The sequence below is a fragment of the Notechis scutatus genome, chromosome 2 (assembly GCF_049901735.1).
Source record: "Notechis scutatus isolate UNSWTSFEM ecotype Mainland chromosome 2, rNotScu1.2, whole genome shotgun sequence".
Classification (NCBI taxonomy): Eukaryota; Metazoa; Chordata; class Lepidosauria; order Squamata; family Elapidae; genus Notechis; species Notechis scutatus.
In genome coordinates, this window is record NC_142010.1 from 25,749,640 (window position 1) to 25,763,096 (window position 13,457).

Genomic DNA, 13,457 nt, shown 5'->3' on the forward strand with positions numbered 1-13,457 from the left:
TCTAGTCCTGCTTTAGGCATGATGCCAGTTTGGTAACCTTGGTCCAGTCCTTTTTTCTCAGCCTTAGGAAGAAGACAAAGACAACACACTTCTTGAAATCTTGCCAGGAAAATTGCAGAAACTTGTCTAGGCAATTGCCAGGAGTCAACATTGACTTAAAAGCACAAAAATAAAAAAGAAGAAACTGACACGCTTGAATTAATGAGCATTTTAATAATTCTTCATACATTTTTTTTCTTTGCATAGATTTTGAAAAGAGAGTCATCCATACATCTGTCACATTCAACAAAATAGATTCCTCTTCTTTGACTGCAGAAGAAGGAAAAGAAGTTAAGGGTCCACTGGTGAGTGAATGAGAAGGCTAGCTATTAGTTCCATTAAGCATCATAGGCATGATAGTGTCAATATGCAAATGATGTAAATTATATAATTTGTGACAGTTTTCTTTATTTGCATAAATATGTCACCCTGTGGTGACATGGGAAATAACAGACACTGCTGTGCCTCCATCAAACATTTAAAATAGGCTTTGACTATATTTTCTAGAAACAATTTTAGAAATATTCAGTCAATCTGGAATAGCTGCAAAGAAGGGAAACGAACACAAAAGTATAAATGAATTCCTCTGCAAAGAGTGAGCTTGGCACTTTTACCCTTGAGGAAATATTAACTTTGTTCTTAGATTTTTAAAACTTGTATGCAGGAGGTTACCCTAGATATAAGCTTTTATAAGGGCACCTCTGCAGCAGCCTGTGCTCATAGCCAAAGGACTTACAGGAATAAATCCTCAATTGCACCTTAAGGATTCTGCCTTACCAACATCAGGTTTACTGAACGCTTATTTTGTTCATTTCAATCATTTCAGATTGACAGAAAATGTCCTCGTTGTGGGCATGAGGGCATGGCTTACCATACTCGACAGATGAGATCTGCAGATGAAGGGCAGACAGTTTTCTACACCTGCATCCAATGCAAGTAAGAGCTTGTAAATATATTGCCCCTCTCTATCTGCTTATGATGACAAGTTGTTTTATGTTAGGTCGCATTTGTTTTGTCCCAGCTATATTGTTTGCTTGTTACAGGACTCAACATTAAATGTTAGGATTAGCCCTTAAGACCGTAAACTATTTAGGATTTATATGTTGTACTATTTTTATTCAAGGGTTATCTAAATCTATACAAACCTCCCCAGGAATATGAAACCGTCTTTTCTGGTCCACCAGTAGAAGCTGTGATTGTGGTAGTAAGGCAGAGGTTTTTCTGTGGTAGTCTCAAATCTGATAATAGTCCATGATGGAAATATATCTGAGTTCCAGGAGGACTTTAAAGACATGATTTAATTTACAATTCATTTTACCACATGTAGTCCTCACTTAATGACAGTAAAGCAGTCATAAAGGACAATGACCATGACCCTTAGGGGTGGAAATTCCAGCACTCCTTGTTGCTGTCATTCAGCAAATCACTATGGATTATATAGCAGGGGCTTCAACAGGTTGCCATTTGCAAACCTCCTGGCTTTCCCGTTGACTATGCTTGTAGGAAGCCAGCAAAGAAGGTTGCAAATGGTGATCAGATGACTGTGGGATGCTGTGACATAATTTGAGCTGAGCACCAAGACCCACATTTGCAGCACCACCATAGGAGGACAACATACACCACAAGTATGATGACCGATCAGAAGAGAAGAGAATAACAGAGTTGGAAGGGACCTTGGAGGTCTTCTAGTCCAACTCCCTGCTTAGGCAGGAAACCCTACACTATTTCAGACAAATGGCTGACCAATCTCTTCTTAAAAACTTCCAGTGTTGGAGCACCCACAATTTCTAGAGGCAAGTCGTTCCACTGATTAATTTTTCTAACTGTCAGGAAATTCCTCCTTAGTTCTAGGTTGCTTCTTTCCTTGATTAGTTTTCACCCATTGCTTCTGGTCCTGGCCTCAGGTGCTTTGGAGGATAGCTTGACTCCCTCTTCTTTGTGGCAGTCCCTGGCAAGCCAGTCTTGTTCATCTCCAATATTCATCTGGGTTCTTTTCGAAGAGAAGTATTGGGGATACCATTTGATGATGGCTCCAGATTTTTCTGCAGAATAGGTCTCAGATGATTCTTCATTCTCTTGCCTATTCTGCCTCTGAAGTTCTGAAATCATCTAACTTGTCAGGTTATTTAGATTATGTATAAAACAAGTGGGAGAGTTGTAAAGATATTACATTAATCGTTGTCTGTAAAATGATTGTATATGAGTCATTAATTGATCCAGCATACGTTTTTAATCCGGTGTCAGCAATTCCATCGACCTCTAATACAATTCAATACAATTTACACTGTTTATTCTTTAAATTCTAGGTTCCAGGAGAAAGAAGATTCTTAATCACCTTTGCCAAAATTTGTGGAAGACAGTACTTAAAATTCCAAGTGCCAGAGAATTATTTTTGGATGTTTATGAAGAGATGAGAACATTCTTAGGTTCTTTAGAAGCATCCTGTTTAAATTGGCAGCTGCAATCATCCAATTGCACAGTTCAAATGAAAATGGAAAGAGCAAAAACAGGACCTGACAAATGGCCTTGCAGAACTTCAAAATTTCTTTTCCTCAACTGTTTCGGTCAGTGAAAGAACAGTGATCAAAACATGTGCTGAGTTGCAAGTTTCTCTTTATTGCTGCTTTTATGTGTATTTATTTCCCTATAAATTCATGTTTTTATTGAATTTTACTGGTTCCTCCGGCTACTATAAGCTTATGAGTTTTACACAGAACTAGGGACGAGAGATCTTCCACTCTCCTTTGAATATGTTATGGTTTTATTCATGCTGGTCTGAATTCTGTTTCAAAAAAAAAAAAAGATGATTCTGTGTGGGTGGTTGCTTAGCAATGAAATTGTATGAACTCATAAATCTACATTGTACAAAATGATCTAATTCTTCTGCTTTGTGGTTCTTTGGGAAATAGATGCTAGACTGCAATAGCAACTAAGTGAGCACGAAAGGAATAATTTGTAGTCTTTCTTGGGTTCCGTTTGGCACCTGCCCCCAGACATGAAGAAACTGCAAATTTTCTGATCTTTATTAATGTGGACCTCAAAGCCACCTCCTCTTCAAGGAGATGGGGCTGCTTGTGTAGTTTTTATATAGTACTAACTATAGATGAATAGGAGTCACTATTCAATCAGTTTTACTTTTATTGGGACTTTTCGGCAGTTTGCATCCTCAGTACTAAATGTTTAGTGTCCAATCTTTTAATCGGATTTGAACTCTCAGGCCATGCACTTCATGACAATTACAGTACTATTCACTTTAAAGTTATCTTGGCCTGGCTGCCAGTAGCCTACAGGAAATGTCTTATAGAAGCCATATAATTAATGCTTTCCTTTTCTTATATGCCTTCATATTAGCAAGTTTTTTAATTTGGGGCCTGAAGCTTCAAACCCTGTAAACAGTAGAGTATCTAGCATGAGGTAGTCTAGCTAGCTAGCCTAAATAATCCCAGTAACAACCAAACTTGTTGCATAGTGACTCCTACTGGTCAGTAGCTAGCATAACATCAAAGTACCTTGAAGATTTGAAAATGATGTGAAGGTTTGCTGAAGTCCATTCTAGTTGGATAGCGTAACACTGATATGCAACCTTCATATCTTGAATCATTGTGGGTCCCTAGCAACTCATATTACAGTGCTGTCTTCCATTACTCTGTCCTTGGGTTTCCAAAATTTGATTTTTTTAAATTATATTCAATATGACACAGAACATTGGCTTGTATATTGAAAAGTGTTAGGGTTATTTTATTCCAATTCCTCTCAAAGGCATGGACTTATACAACACTCTCTAATTGGGAGGGAGGACAGAAGCATGTTCTTTGGTGATGTTGCATAATTTAGTCATTTGGGGGGTGGGCATCATCTTTTTGGATTGATTCATGCATTGGAGTGAAAGCAACAGTTACTATCTCTGACTTCTTCCAAATATCTGGACTACACTTGCCAGACTGATAAAGCAGTTTCCTTGTGGAATCTTGAAAAAGCCATTATAGTTCTGCTTGTTCAAAGTCTTGGACTAGTTAGCTGGGGAATAGGAAATCATCTCAAATACAGGTCTCAAATACAGAAGTGGATGATCAGCTATTAATGGGAGAAAGCAGTTTGAATTCCAAGTCAGTAATTTGCCTGTAACTACTGGCTTGAAGTATTAAAGTATTGAAAACTACAAGAATACCATCAACAGAAAGTTGTCACTTATTCCAATATAAGTTTAAATGTTAGACATCTGATGATATTCCACACACCTGAGTTACAGAAAGAAGAATCTTCTGTCAAGGATTGCCTGCATTTTGAGATTCCATAACTGTTTCACAAATTCCTGGTGCTGTGTGCAGAAATAGTCTCTAAGGAAAAAAGAGTTCCTCAGTGGACCATTTGGAAATTATGTGCAAAGTGGATCTGATCAGAAACTAGCATCTTAATCCTAAAGCATCTTTAGGCAACATCCCTTCAGAAGTCAATGCTTAAGGGAGCACATTTATGTTTGCATAAACGGACAATGAAATTAACTGATCTTGCATTTTTTATTCCAATTATGTCAGGTAAATGTCAGGCTACATTGTGATAATTTGTTTTGTTACTTTTGGGTTAAGCTACATAGACTTAATGGTCTGTTTCACTGAAAAATCTTTTAACATTTTAACTCAAATAAACATTTATGAAGTAGGATTTGGTGAGTCAGCATTTGGAACAGATACTTAAAAGGCTACAGGATTTTTTGTCATCAAACTCTAGTCTAGACATTGCCCCTTAAATAGAATTCTGCTGTTCTAATGTATTTATTTGTCAAACAAAAATTCCAAATTCAAAAAATCAAAATGTGACAGGCCCCCTTAGGGACCTCTTTACATGGAATGAGGTCCACGGGAGTTAAGTTAGAATTAAAGCTGTGGAAGTTAATGGCTGCCACAGTTGAATCAGATAAGAGACTTCGACCACTCTGTTATACAAAAACCAAATTCTTCACAATCGAGTTTCTATGGTCATTCTCCGGTCAAAGCTTCAGGGCTGCCATAAACAAAAATCTGTCTTTTTGTCGAATGCAAAACTAGGGTTATTTCATGCCGGAGTTGGAAGGGACCTTATAGGTCATCTAGTCCAACCACCTCCTACACCGTTTCTGACAGATGGCAGTCCATTATCGCTACAGAACCAAGCCCGGTCACCACAAGAGCATAGGGAAACTAAGGATTGCTGAAAGGAAACCTCCAGGGTCTCCTGCTTGGGCAGGGGGTTAGACTAGTCCAGGGGTCTCCAACCTTGGCAACTTTAAGCCTGGAGGACTTCAACTCCCAGAATTCCCCAGCCGGCTGGGGAATTCTGGGAGTTGAAGTCCTCCAGGCTTAAAGTTGCCAAGGTTGGAGACCCCTGGACTAGACGATCTACAAGGTTCCTTCCAACTCTGTTAAATCTGTTTAAAAATCAGTTTCCAACGCGCTCAGCCGATTCCTTCTATTTTTTTTTTTTTTCGCACACCGGAAGTGAGTCTGGAATCTCCACGGGGACCGGTTAAAGCCACGCACATGCACCGGAAGTAGGAAGTGGGGTTGGAAATCGACGGCTGCTCCCGCTGCGAGGGAGAGGCGGTGACTGCAGCGTGAGGGCGGGTGCTGCGGCTAAACAGGCGCCGGGAGCTGACCAGAGGCCGGGGTGGGCTCCGCCGAGCCCTGGAGCGGGGGCTCCAACGGATATTCTCCCCTCCCGCGCAAAGCAGCTCCATCCGCGGCCGGACTCTTCGCCGCAGCATGGCCGAGTCGACTTCTAGCGTGGGAGCGACCACGACGGTCACCGAGACGGAGGTGATTGAGCCGGTGAGGAAAAGGCCGGGGGCGGGGAGGGCGGAGGGGTGTGTGGGGGGCGGGCGGAGGGGCAGCCGGCGTCATGGCAACCATGATGACGTTGGAGGAGAGGGAGGAGCCCCGCCCGCGGAGCCTCGGCGCCTGCGGTTGTCGTGGCAACCACCAAGCGGGGTGATGGTGGTGCGGGGGGGCCTTCGGTGGCGGCGAGAAGGCCTGTGATGGAAGGGAAAGCTTGGGATCACTTGGACGGCCAATGGCTTTAAGTAGCGGAGGGCAGGTCTTTTGTCAGGTAGCCTGAAGGTCTTGGGTCCCTGAAGAGCATCTGGGTGGCAGAAAGCCTCCGAGGGTGGGAAGGCCTCGCTAACAGGATCAATGGGAACGGAGCCCATTGAATCTTTTAATTGGGTTTGCCTAAAAAAAAACCCGGAGGAGATTTGGAAATAGCGGCTTCTGTCTCGGAATCTGAATTAGCGCTAGCAAATAAGTCTGTAGAGCTTCCAAAAGGTGCTTTTTTTGTTTTTTGTTTTCAAGAGGCAACTGGACTTTCTGATTTTTCTTTGAAGACGTTTCACTTTCCATCCAAGAAGCTTCTTCAGCTCTGACTGGACGGTGGGAAAAGGATTTATATCCCTTGCAGACAGCTGGTCATTTGCATCCTTTTATAGAGGGTCCTTGAAGCACTTGGGAGGTTTATCTGTGTCCTCAGGGTCTCTAACAGACTTTTAGAATACAGATACAAACAGAGAATCTCTGCAGACTTTTAGCTATACAATTTGGGATGAACACCCTTTGAATGGTGTGGGACTCGGAATGGATTTCCAGAGGAAAAAGTGCAGACTACAGGAACCAGGAGCACTACTCAGTTAACCCTGACTACACACATTTAAACCTCCAAGTGGCCTCGATGACCCTCTAAACAGATGCAAATGACCAGCTGTCTGCAAGGGATATAAATCCTTCTATTTCCCCACTATCCTGTCAGAGCTGAAGAAGCTTCTTGGATGAGAAGCGAAATGACAATACACTATGCAGACAAACACAATACAGAAGCCTGATGATGGCAGATGAGATTCTGCCAAAATGTTGCTACAACTTTAAAAGCACAACTATAATGACATGGGAAAATACCCGAACAAAGCTGAATAACATACATACATACACACACACACAGAGAGAGACACACATACAGACACATGGAGATATAGATATACAAAAACTGCCTTCAAAGTCATTATTTGTTTACTTCTACCTTGGATATTGCGAGAGGCTGAGAGAATTTGGCTCAGGATCACCTAGGCCACCTACAGTATTTTTTCAATTACAGATGGTCCTCGACTTACAACCGGTTGCTTATTGACCATGTTACAACAGACCTATCTTGGGCTTATTTATGGTTATTTGTAGTGTCATGTGACTTTGGTTTTGCTGAAAACCAGCATTTCCTTTTTTTTTTTTTTTAATTGTGCCCATAGTGAACCATTGGTTTGCTTAATGACTAGGGCAAAAATGATTGTAAAATCAAGTTGGTCATGATAGAATTATGTGACAAGTCAACTCACAACTTATGGCCATGATGGGCAGGTTCCATTATGGTTGCTAAGGACTGCCTATGGAACTCAAATGAAAGCTGTGCACTTTTTCAAAATTGTGGATGTTTTTGTAGATTATTGATGAGTAGATGTATCATATCAAGCATTTATATCATTTAAATTTTTTTCTATATTAAGATATAGTATTTTGTGTTAAGAAGAAATGTTGTGCTAAATGCCCTGATGTGATACTGGATATAATATTAAAGTACCACATTGTGTTGTAGCAATGCTGCCCATTTAAATGTTCTTCTATTAGTATTCTTCATAAAACCTGAGAACTCTTATATAGAATTCAATTAAGCTTGGGTTCTCTACAGTAGACAGCTCATATCTCTGCCCCAGAACCTATTAAAATATAAAATCTAATGTTTCAATGTATAATGAAAGGCTATTTCTTTTGGCTCTTATGCAAGTTAATGGCATAAGATATTGTGGTATAGGTAGGGTTTGATCATAAAAGTGGCAGCAATTAAACTTTGAGGTTGCCCTCAGAACTGTCTGCAGTTGTCTTTATTGGCAAAACTAAAGAGGTTTTTCCCCTCAGGTACAGCTATGTAGAAAGTATTCCGCAGAATGGAAAACCAAGCTGTTGTATATTGAATGAGAAATTCTTTGATTATATGTACATCAAACCCTCTTCTCTTCTGTCGTCTTCCCAGGAAAATCGTAGTCTCACTATCAAATTAAGAAAACGAAAGCCATCCAAGAAGGTGGAATGGTCAAGTGACACAGTGGACAACGAGCACTTGGGACGGAGATCTTCCAAATGTGAGCACTGCCATTCTCTACCATTGTTTCTTAAAATTCTTCCTCCTCAGTTGTATTTCTCCCAATGTGAGTGCAGCATCCAGGGTGCACTAATTGAGGCTAACTCATTTTTTTACATTTTCTTAATCCATCCCTTTCTCCAGGGATGCATTCATCTAGATTGTTAGCTTTAGGGTTACCCTTCTGTAGACTGGTCACCTTCTAGCATATAATATCAGAATGTAAGCATAGGTAATGAGATCAAATTCCACAGCGTATGGACAAACTAGTGGAAATAGAGGAATAATTCCTGGAAAAACAGGTGGAGTCCTGTATCATCATGTATCCTGGCCCATACATACTCCACTTGTCCTGTACTGGGAAGCCACTTGCTATAATTGACATGTTCCATGGTTGCTTCTTGATAATGTTGAGAATATAATCTTAAACTTCAGTTGGGAATGATAAGCTTTGAGGACACCAGGTTGCTTATGACATTGTAGCCTGGAGGGGATACTAATTGCCTCAATTAACCATAGGTACTTAGCAGTACTTACTGGAAATTTGATGAGAAGGCATCTTGAGATGATCACAGGAGGATAGAGATATTGCTATAACAATAACTTAATTAACTGGAGAGGTGCTATTTGTCCTATTTCTAATTTCTCCCTGCTGTTCCCTGGCCAAATAAATGAGCAACAAGAATAATTACTACATAATTCAAACATCATGTAGACAGAGTCTCTACTTTTCCTTGGTGAGTTGGGTCTAAAGAGGCGAAGAGATTGCTGTATCTTTTCCATCCTGGCACCAACATGTGTCAGAAAAATGAATTATTTGCTCCTGACTATGCTGATCCCTATAGATTCATATGGGATAGAGAGAAATGTTCTGGAGTTTGAAGAAAGTCTGCATAGTCCTTTCATTTTCCAAAAGTGAGAATTGTTGGTAGATAAAACGTGACTATTCCTTTGTCTCCTCTTCCATTGATGCAATTGCTGTTGAATTATTATATTTCTGTGCTTATCTCTCTTGTGTTTTCTTCCTCTCCTTCCTTCTGTTCTTCTTCACTATCTGCCATTTCCTTCAATTCCTTATCTTCATGCATCCAATATTTCCGCTTTGTATATTTCCACTGATTTTGCATTTTATTAAACACTGTCCCATGCTGTATCAATGCTCACTTTCCTCCGCATTCACAATGTCTCTTTATTCTTGCTTTGTTCTTTTTTTGTGTGTGTTCCACCTTTTTAATGTCCTCTGTTGCCTCTTGAGTCCTTTTTACCTTCCCTTCTTTGCCATTCCTCTCCACTTCTTCCCTTTTTCTCAACACAGGCTGCTGCATCTACGAGAAGCCCCGGGCTTTTGATGAGAGCTCAACAGAGAGCGAAGATGAGGACGATGAAGGCTGCGGCAATGCCCACTGCATCCGAGGCCACAAGAAAGGCCAGCGGGGGAAGGCACAGTCTAAAGCGGGAGATGCTGGTCCAAAGGAGAACAACTCCAAGAAGGTGGAGCTACCTGACCAAAACCATGCAGGGGCCATGCAGCACTGAACCATACTTGGCCATGGGGCAGAGAAGGAGCTCCTCAACTCTCCCCCAAAAAAGGACTGACACCGCCCCAACTGAGGCGAGGGATGAAAAGAAGGGAAGGCCTATACATCCAGTTCTCAGCTGTCTTGTGCTGGTGCTGCCTTGACCCCGTGGGTAAGGGGGAGGGAGGGTCACTCACACCCAGCTCCACGCCTGTCTTGTGTCAGTGCTGCTACTGTTGTCTCTATCCATCCGTGGCTGGTGAGTCTGTCTGGTGCCACCCATCCTCACCCTGCCCAACGAGGAATGTATTGACAGTACCTTCTTGGGTACTGTGGCTGATTTTTTTCCCCCCCACTGCAACTTAATTAAATATTTGTTATCGGTGATGAATATGACGGGGATTGGGTCTGCTTTGAGAAGAGCAGTGATAGAGCTTTGACCAAGATCTTTCCTCCTTCCCCTTGTCTTCCTCACTATCTCCGGTTTCTTCCTTTATTGCAGGCTCCTTTCCCATTGGTCTTTTTTAGCTCTGTGTAAGAAACCTACAGTCCACTCGGTTAATCCGTGCTTGCATTTTTCTTTTGCGCTGAGCCTGCATCGCTTTCACTATCGGCTCCACTGCCTCCCCCTTGCAGACTCACTCAGTGCAAACTCACTCTGACATAAAGCTGCCTTATAAAGATGCAGTCATTAGGTCCCTCCACTCTCTTAGGCTCCTAGTTCCTGGAAAAGGGTAGGTGTTGATTCCACCTCATCAGTGATAGCACGACAGTCTCCATTTATCTTCAGGTATCTTCTTAAAAGGACACTTCCTCTCCCCCTCCCCCCCATGTTTTTTTTTTTTTTAATTTTTCTTACATAAACATCTGTAAGAATTCTTAGTAGTGGGAATGAAAGGTATGGAGAGGGTGCAAAAGACATGGGAAATGGTTGGAAACCTCGTGGGTCTTACTGATTTGGGGTTGAGAGGAACTTGAAAATGTAAACTAGAAAGATGTAAAAGACGTTGTATGCACAGGCTGATGTATGGACTCAAAAAAAAAACAACCCAGGAAGTTGGGCCCAGTCTGAAAACCAATCCCATGGTCCCCTTGCACAATCCCCGTATATTCCATTGCTTGGGCATATTATATACGACCTTTCCTGAAACCACGGGATTCCGCTGGAGCCTAAGGAATGGGACCTTCCGTTGCATGAACATTTGATTATCCTGGCTACCCGTGGTTTGATGTGGGAGAATTGTACATTCTCAAAATCTTTCTCTTTCCTCCGTGTGCTTATTTTAGCACCCTGCTGATTAAAAAAAATCACATTCCACAAGAAATGCTCACAGCAGTGTATAACCTTTTTGACAGGTAAGCTCAGTTTAGTCAGCCTTACAGCAGGTATGTTTCTCATCAGCCATGATGAACTACTTTTTTCAGAGATTAAAGCTGAAGGTGCATGAATGTTCTCGGTAGAAACCTTTAAAATAAGAAACCAATCTCGCCCCTTAGTGAGGTTTAACCCCCTTAATTCTTGTATCACTCATTTGCCGAAGTGGGTTCTTGGCTTAGGGAGAAGTCTGTGCAGGAAAGTTTGGGTTTCAAAGAAAGCCTCTTGTATTTTGTGTTCTCACTAGATAAAATTTGGTTTACAAAATAACAGAAGAAGGCTGGACCTCCTGGCATTTTGTGATAAAACTCATAGTTAGCTACTATTTTTAGGCAAGTTGCATGGCACAATTGGATAAATATTGTAGTTGGTTGAGCTTATGGACTTCATTATGTGCTCTTTGCTTCCCCTCACCCCCACAATACAAACTGTACAGATGTACAAATCTGGGCAGGTTATATAAGCTTCTATAGTATTACTGTCTTTTGCTTTCACCAGAGAAGTAAGATATATGTTTGCTCACAATCAGCTGAGAAAATAGATTGTGCCTCCGTGACTGGCATATTTCATAGCAAACATGTTGCAAAACAGGACATTGGATGGGAGAGTTCAGTGGACTGGCCCAGCAAACACAAGAATTGCTGTATAAAATGCTATAAAATATATTTACAGGAAAGCACAAAATTGGGCAAATTGACTGGGAGGTCATTTAGACAGTTTCTTGTTGGCCTTGTTGGAAAATAGAATGTTCATATTTTTTAAAAGCATTAAGGTTTATAGCATAGATTCATACATTTGAACTGGCTTCCTGGATCCCCGCAGTAGCCTAAGAAACGTGGCGCTGAATTTAAACATCACCACCATCTCAATGTGGTGCACTACAGAGTGTCAAATTTTGCATATGACATATTTGTATCAATTTTTCATACAGCAATTCTACTTCATTCAATAAAAACCATGCCTGACAGGTAAATGAGCTGCCCAACGTATTTATCTGAGGATGGTGACTTTAACATTAAAAAGTTTAATAGAAATTACAGGCATAGTATTATAGAAAATTGGTAAGCATTGACATTAGGAGACCAGAAACTCAAAAGAAGAAGTTTTTCACCCTCTCAACTTGTAAGCCTTCTTACCCTTTCAATTTCAACAATTAAGATTTTGCTTGAAACCCCGAGAGTTAGGATTTTTTTTTTCCTGTTTTAAGACATTCCTGAAATAGCTCTGATCTATTTAGTACATTACCATGAATGGCCAACCAAAGTCACTAGCTACTTGGATAAAAATAGTTTAATGGTTTTGATGATTTTGCTACAACTCTCCCCATTGCTGGGAACTGCTGCTTGTTGGTAGTCCTAACGCTGGGAAGACACCCTGTTTTGAAAAACTATGCCAGACTGTCTTGTTCTTGCATCCTGAGGAAGCCTGTGCCAAAGTTAATGGTTTGAATACTTAAATTGTATGGATTTTGCTGGTTGACATGCCCGATTTGTGTTCATTTGGGATATTTGGAACTGTGGGAAAAGCTGCCTTGAGCTTCATGGAGAAGCAGAATATAAGTATACTGAAGAATAAAATGTCTGTTCAATGAATAAGATACAAAGTTTTTCAATGGATGTCCCTCTGAATATAATGCTTTATCTTGAAACTAAGGTTTTAAGCCTTTTCCTAAGTTAAGGGTGGGCAGTCTGATTCTCAGCAGCACCTGGTCCCCACAGTATGAAAGATTACAAGTTCCCTGTGTTTCTGAGAAGTCACCAGCAATCCAGTGGAAGGTTCTTGCCTTACCCTGTCCTAGCAGTATTGCAGGTGCTCCTGTTTTAAGTGTTTGTGCATTTCAGCCAGGAAAGTTAGTTTACTTTCACCATCCCACAAGGCATTAGGAAAAACATGTAGTTCACTTGCAGGCCACGAATTTTGTATGTACAGAACTCCCAAACCAAAACCTCCAGCACAAATATGAAAAAGATATATATTATTTTTATAGACCAAAAGGGGGAGCATGGTCACCAAATAAGCATAATTCTAAGTTCACAAGCATGTGGAGAGTAAAGCTAAAAATTGCTGGGATGAATGTGTTAAACATGAGTTTATTGAGTAGTTCCTAGCTTCTTGGTTCCTTCACAGCCCAAGCCAAAATCAGAGAAGACACAGTGTTGCTTAATACCTTGTGTCGGCCTCTCTAGAATTAGTTAAGATAGCTTTATATCGCCTCTGGGGTCAGAAGGAGCAGAGTCTTGAAAATTTAATTATTGGAGACCACATATCCTGCTTGAAACCTTAAACACCTTAATGTGTTTTCTAAGAAAGTTGGGCTGGATAATGTTTGTTGTGCTGTTTTTATAATGTGGCAGGTATTTCGGTGTCTAGGGCAG

The 13,457-nt window shown here is 41.0% G+C and overlaps 2 protein-coding genes and 1 long non-coding RNA gene across 3 annotated transcripts in view; all 3 read left to right on the top strand.

Moving 5' to 3' along the window:
* POLR1H (RNA polymerase I subunit H) overlaps positions 1 to 2,912 on the top strand; it is a 7,324-nt gene extending 4,412 nt beyond the window's left edge. The window contains exons 3-5 of the mRNA XM_087953916.1: positions 247 to 344; positions 866 to 975; positions 2,346 to 2,912. Of these exons, the coding sequence (XP_087810042.1) occupies positions 247 to 344; positions 866 to 975; positions 2,346 to 2,370 (233 nt within the window). The 3' untranslated portion in view covers positions 2,371 to 2,912. The remainder of the gene's footprint in view (positions 1 to 246; positions 345 to 865; positions 976 to 2,345) is intronic.
* The window catches only part of LOC148131938 (uncharacterized), a 174,182-nt gene that overhangs the window by 155,994 nt on the left and 4,731 nt on the right, over positions 1 to 13,457 (top strand). The window lies entirely within an intron of this gene.
* On the top strand, positions 5,549 to 10,098 carry PPP1R11 (protein phosphatase 1 regulatory inhibitor subunit 11). Its single transcript, XM_087953917.1, has 3 exons — positions 5,549 to 5,843; positions 8,083 to 8,191; positions 9,506 to 10,098. Exons 1-3 carry the CDS (start codon positions 5,778 to 5,780, stop codon positions 9,724 to 9,726), a joined length of 396 nt encoding a protein of 131 aa, XP_087810043.1. The 5' UTR covers positions 5,549 to 5,777; the 3' UTR covers positions 9,727 to 10,098.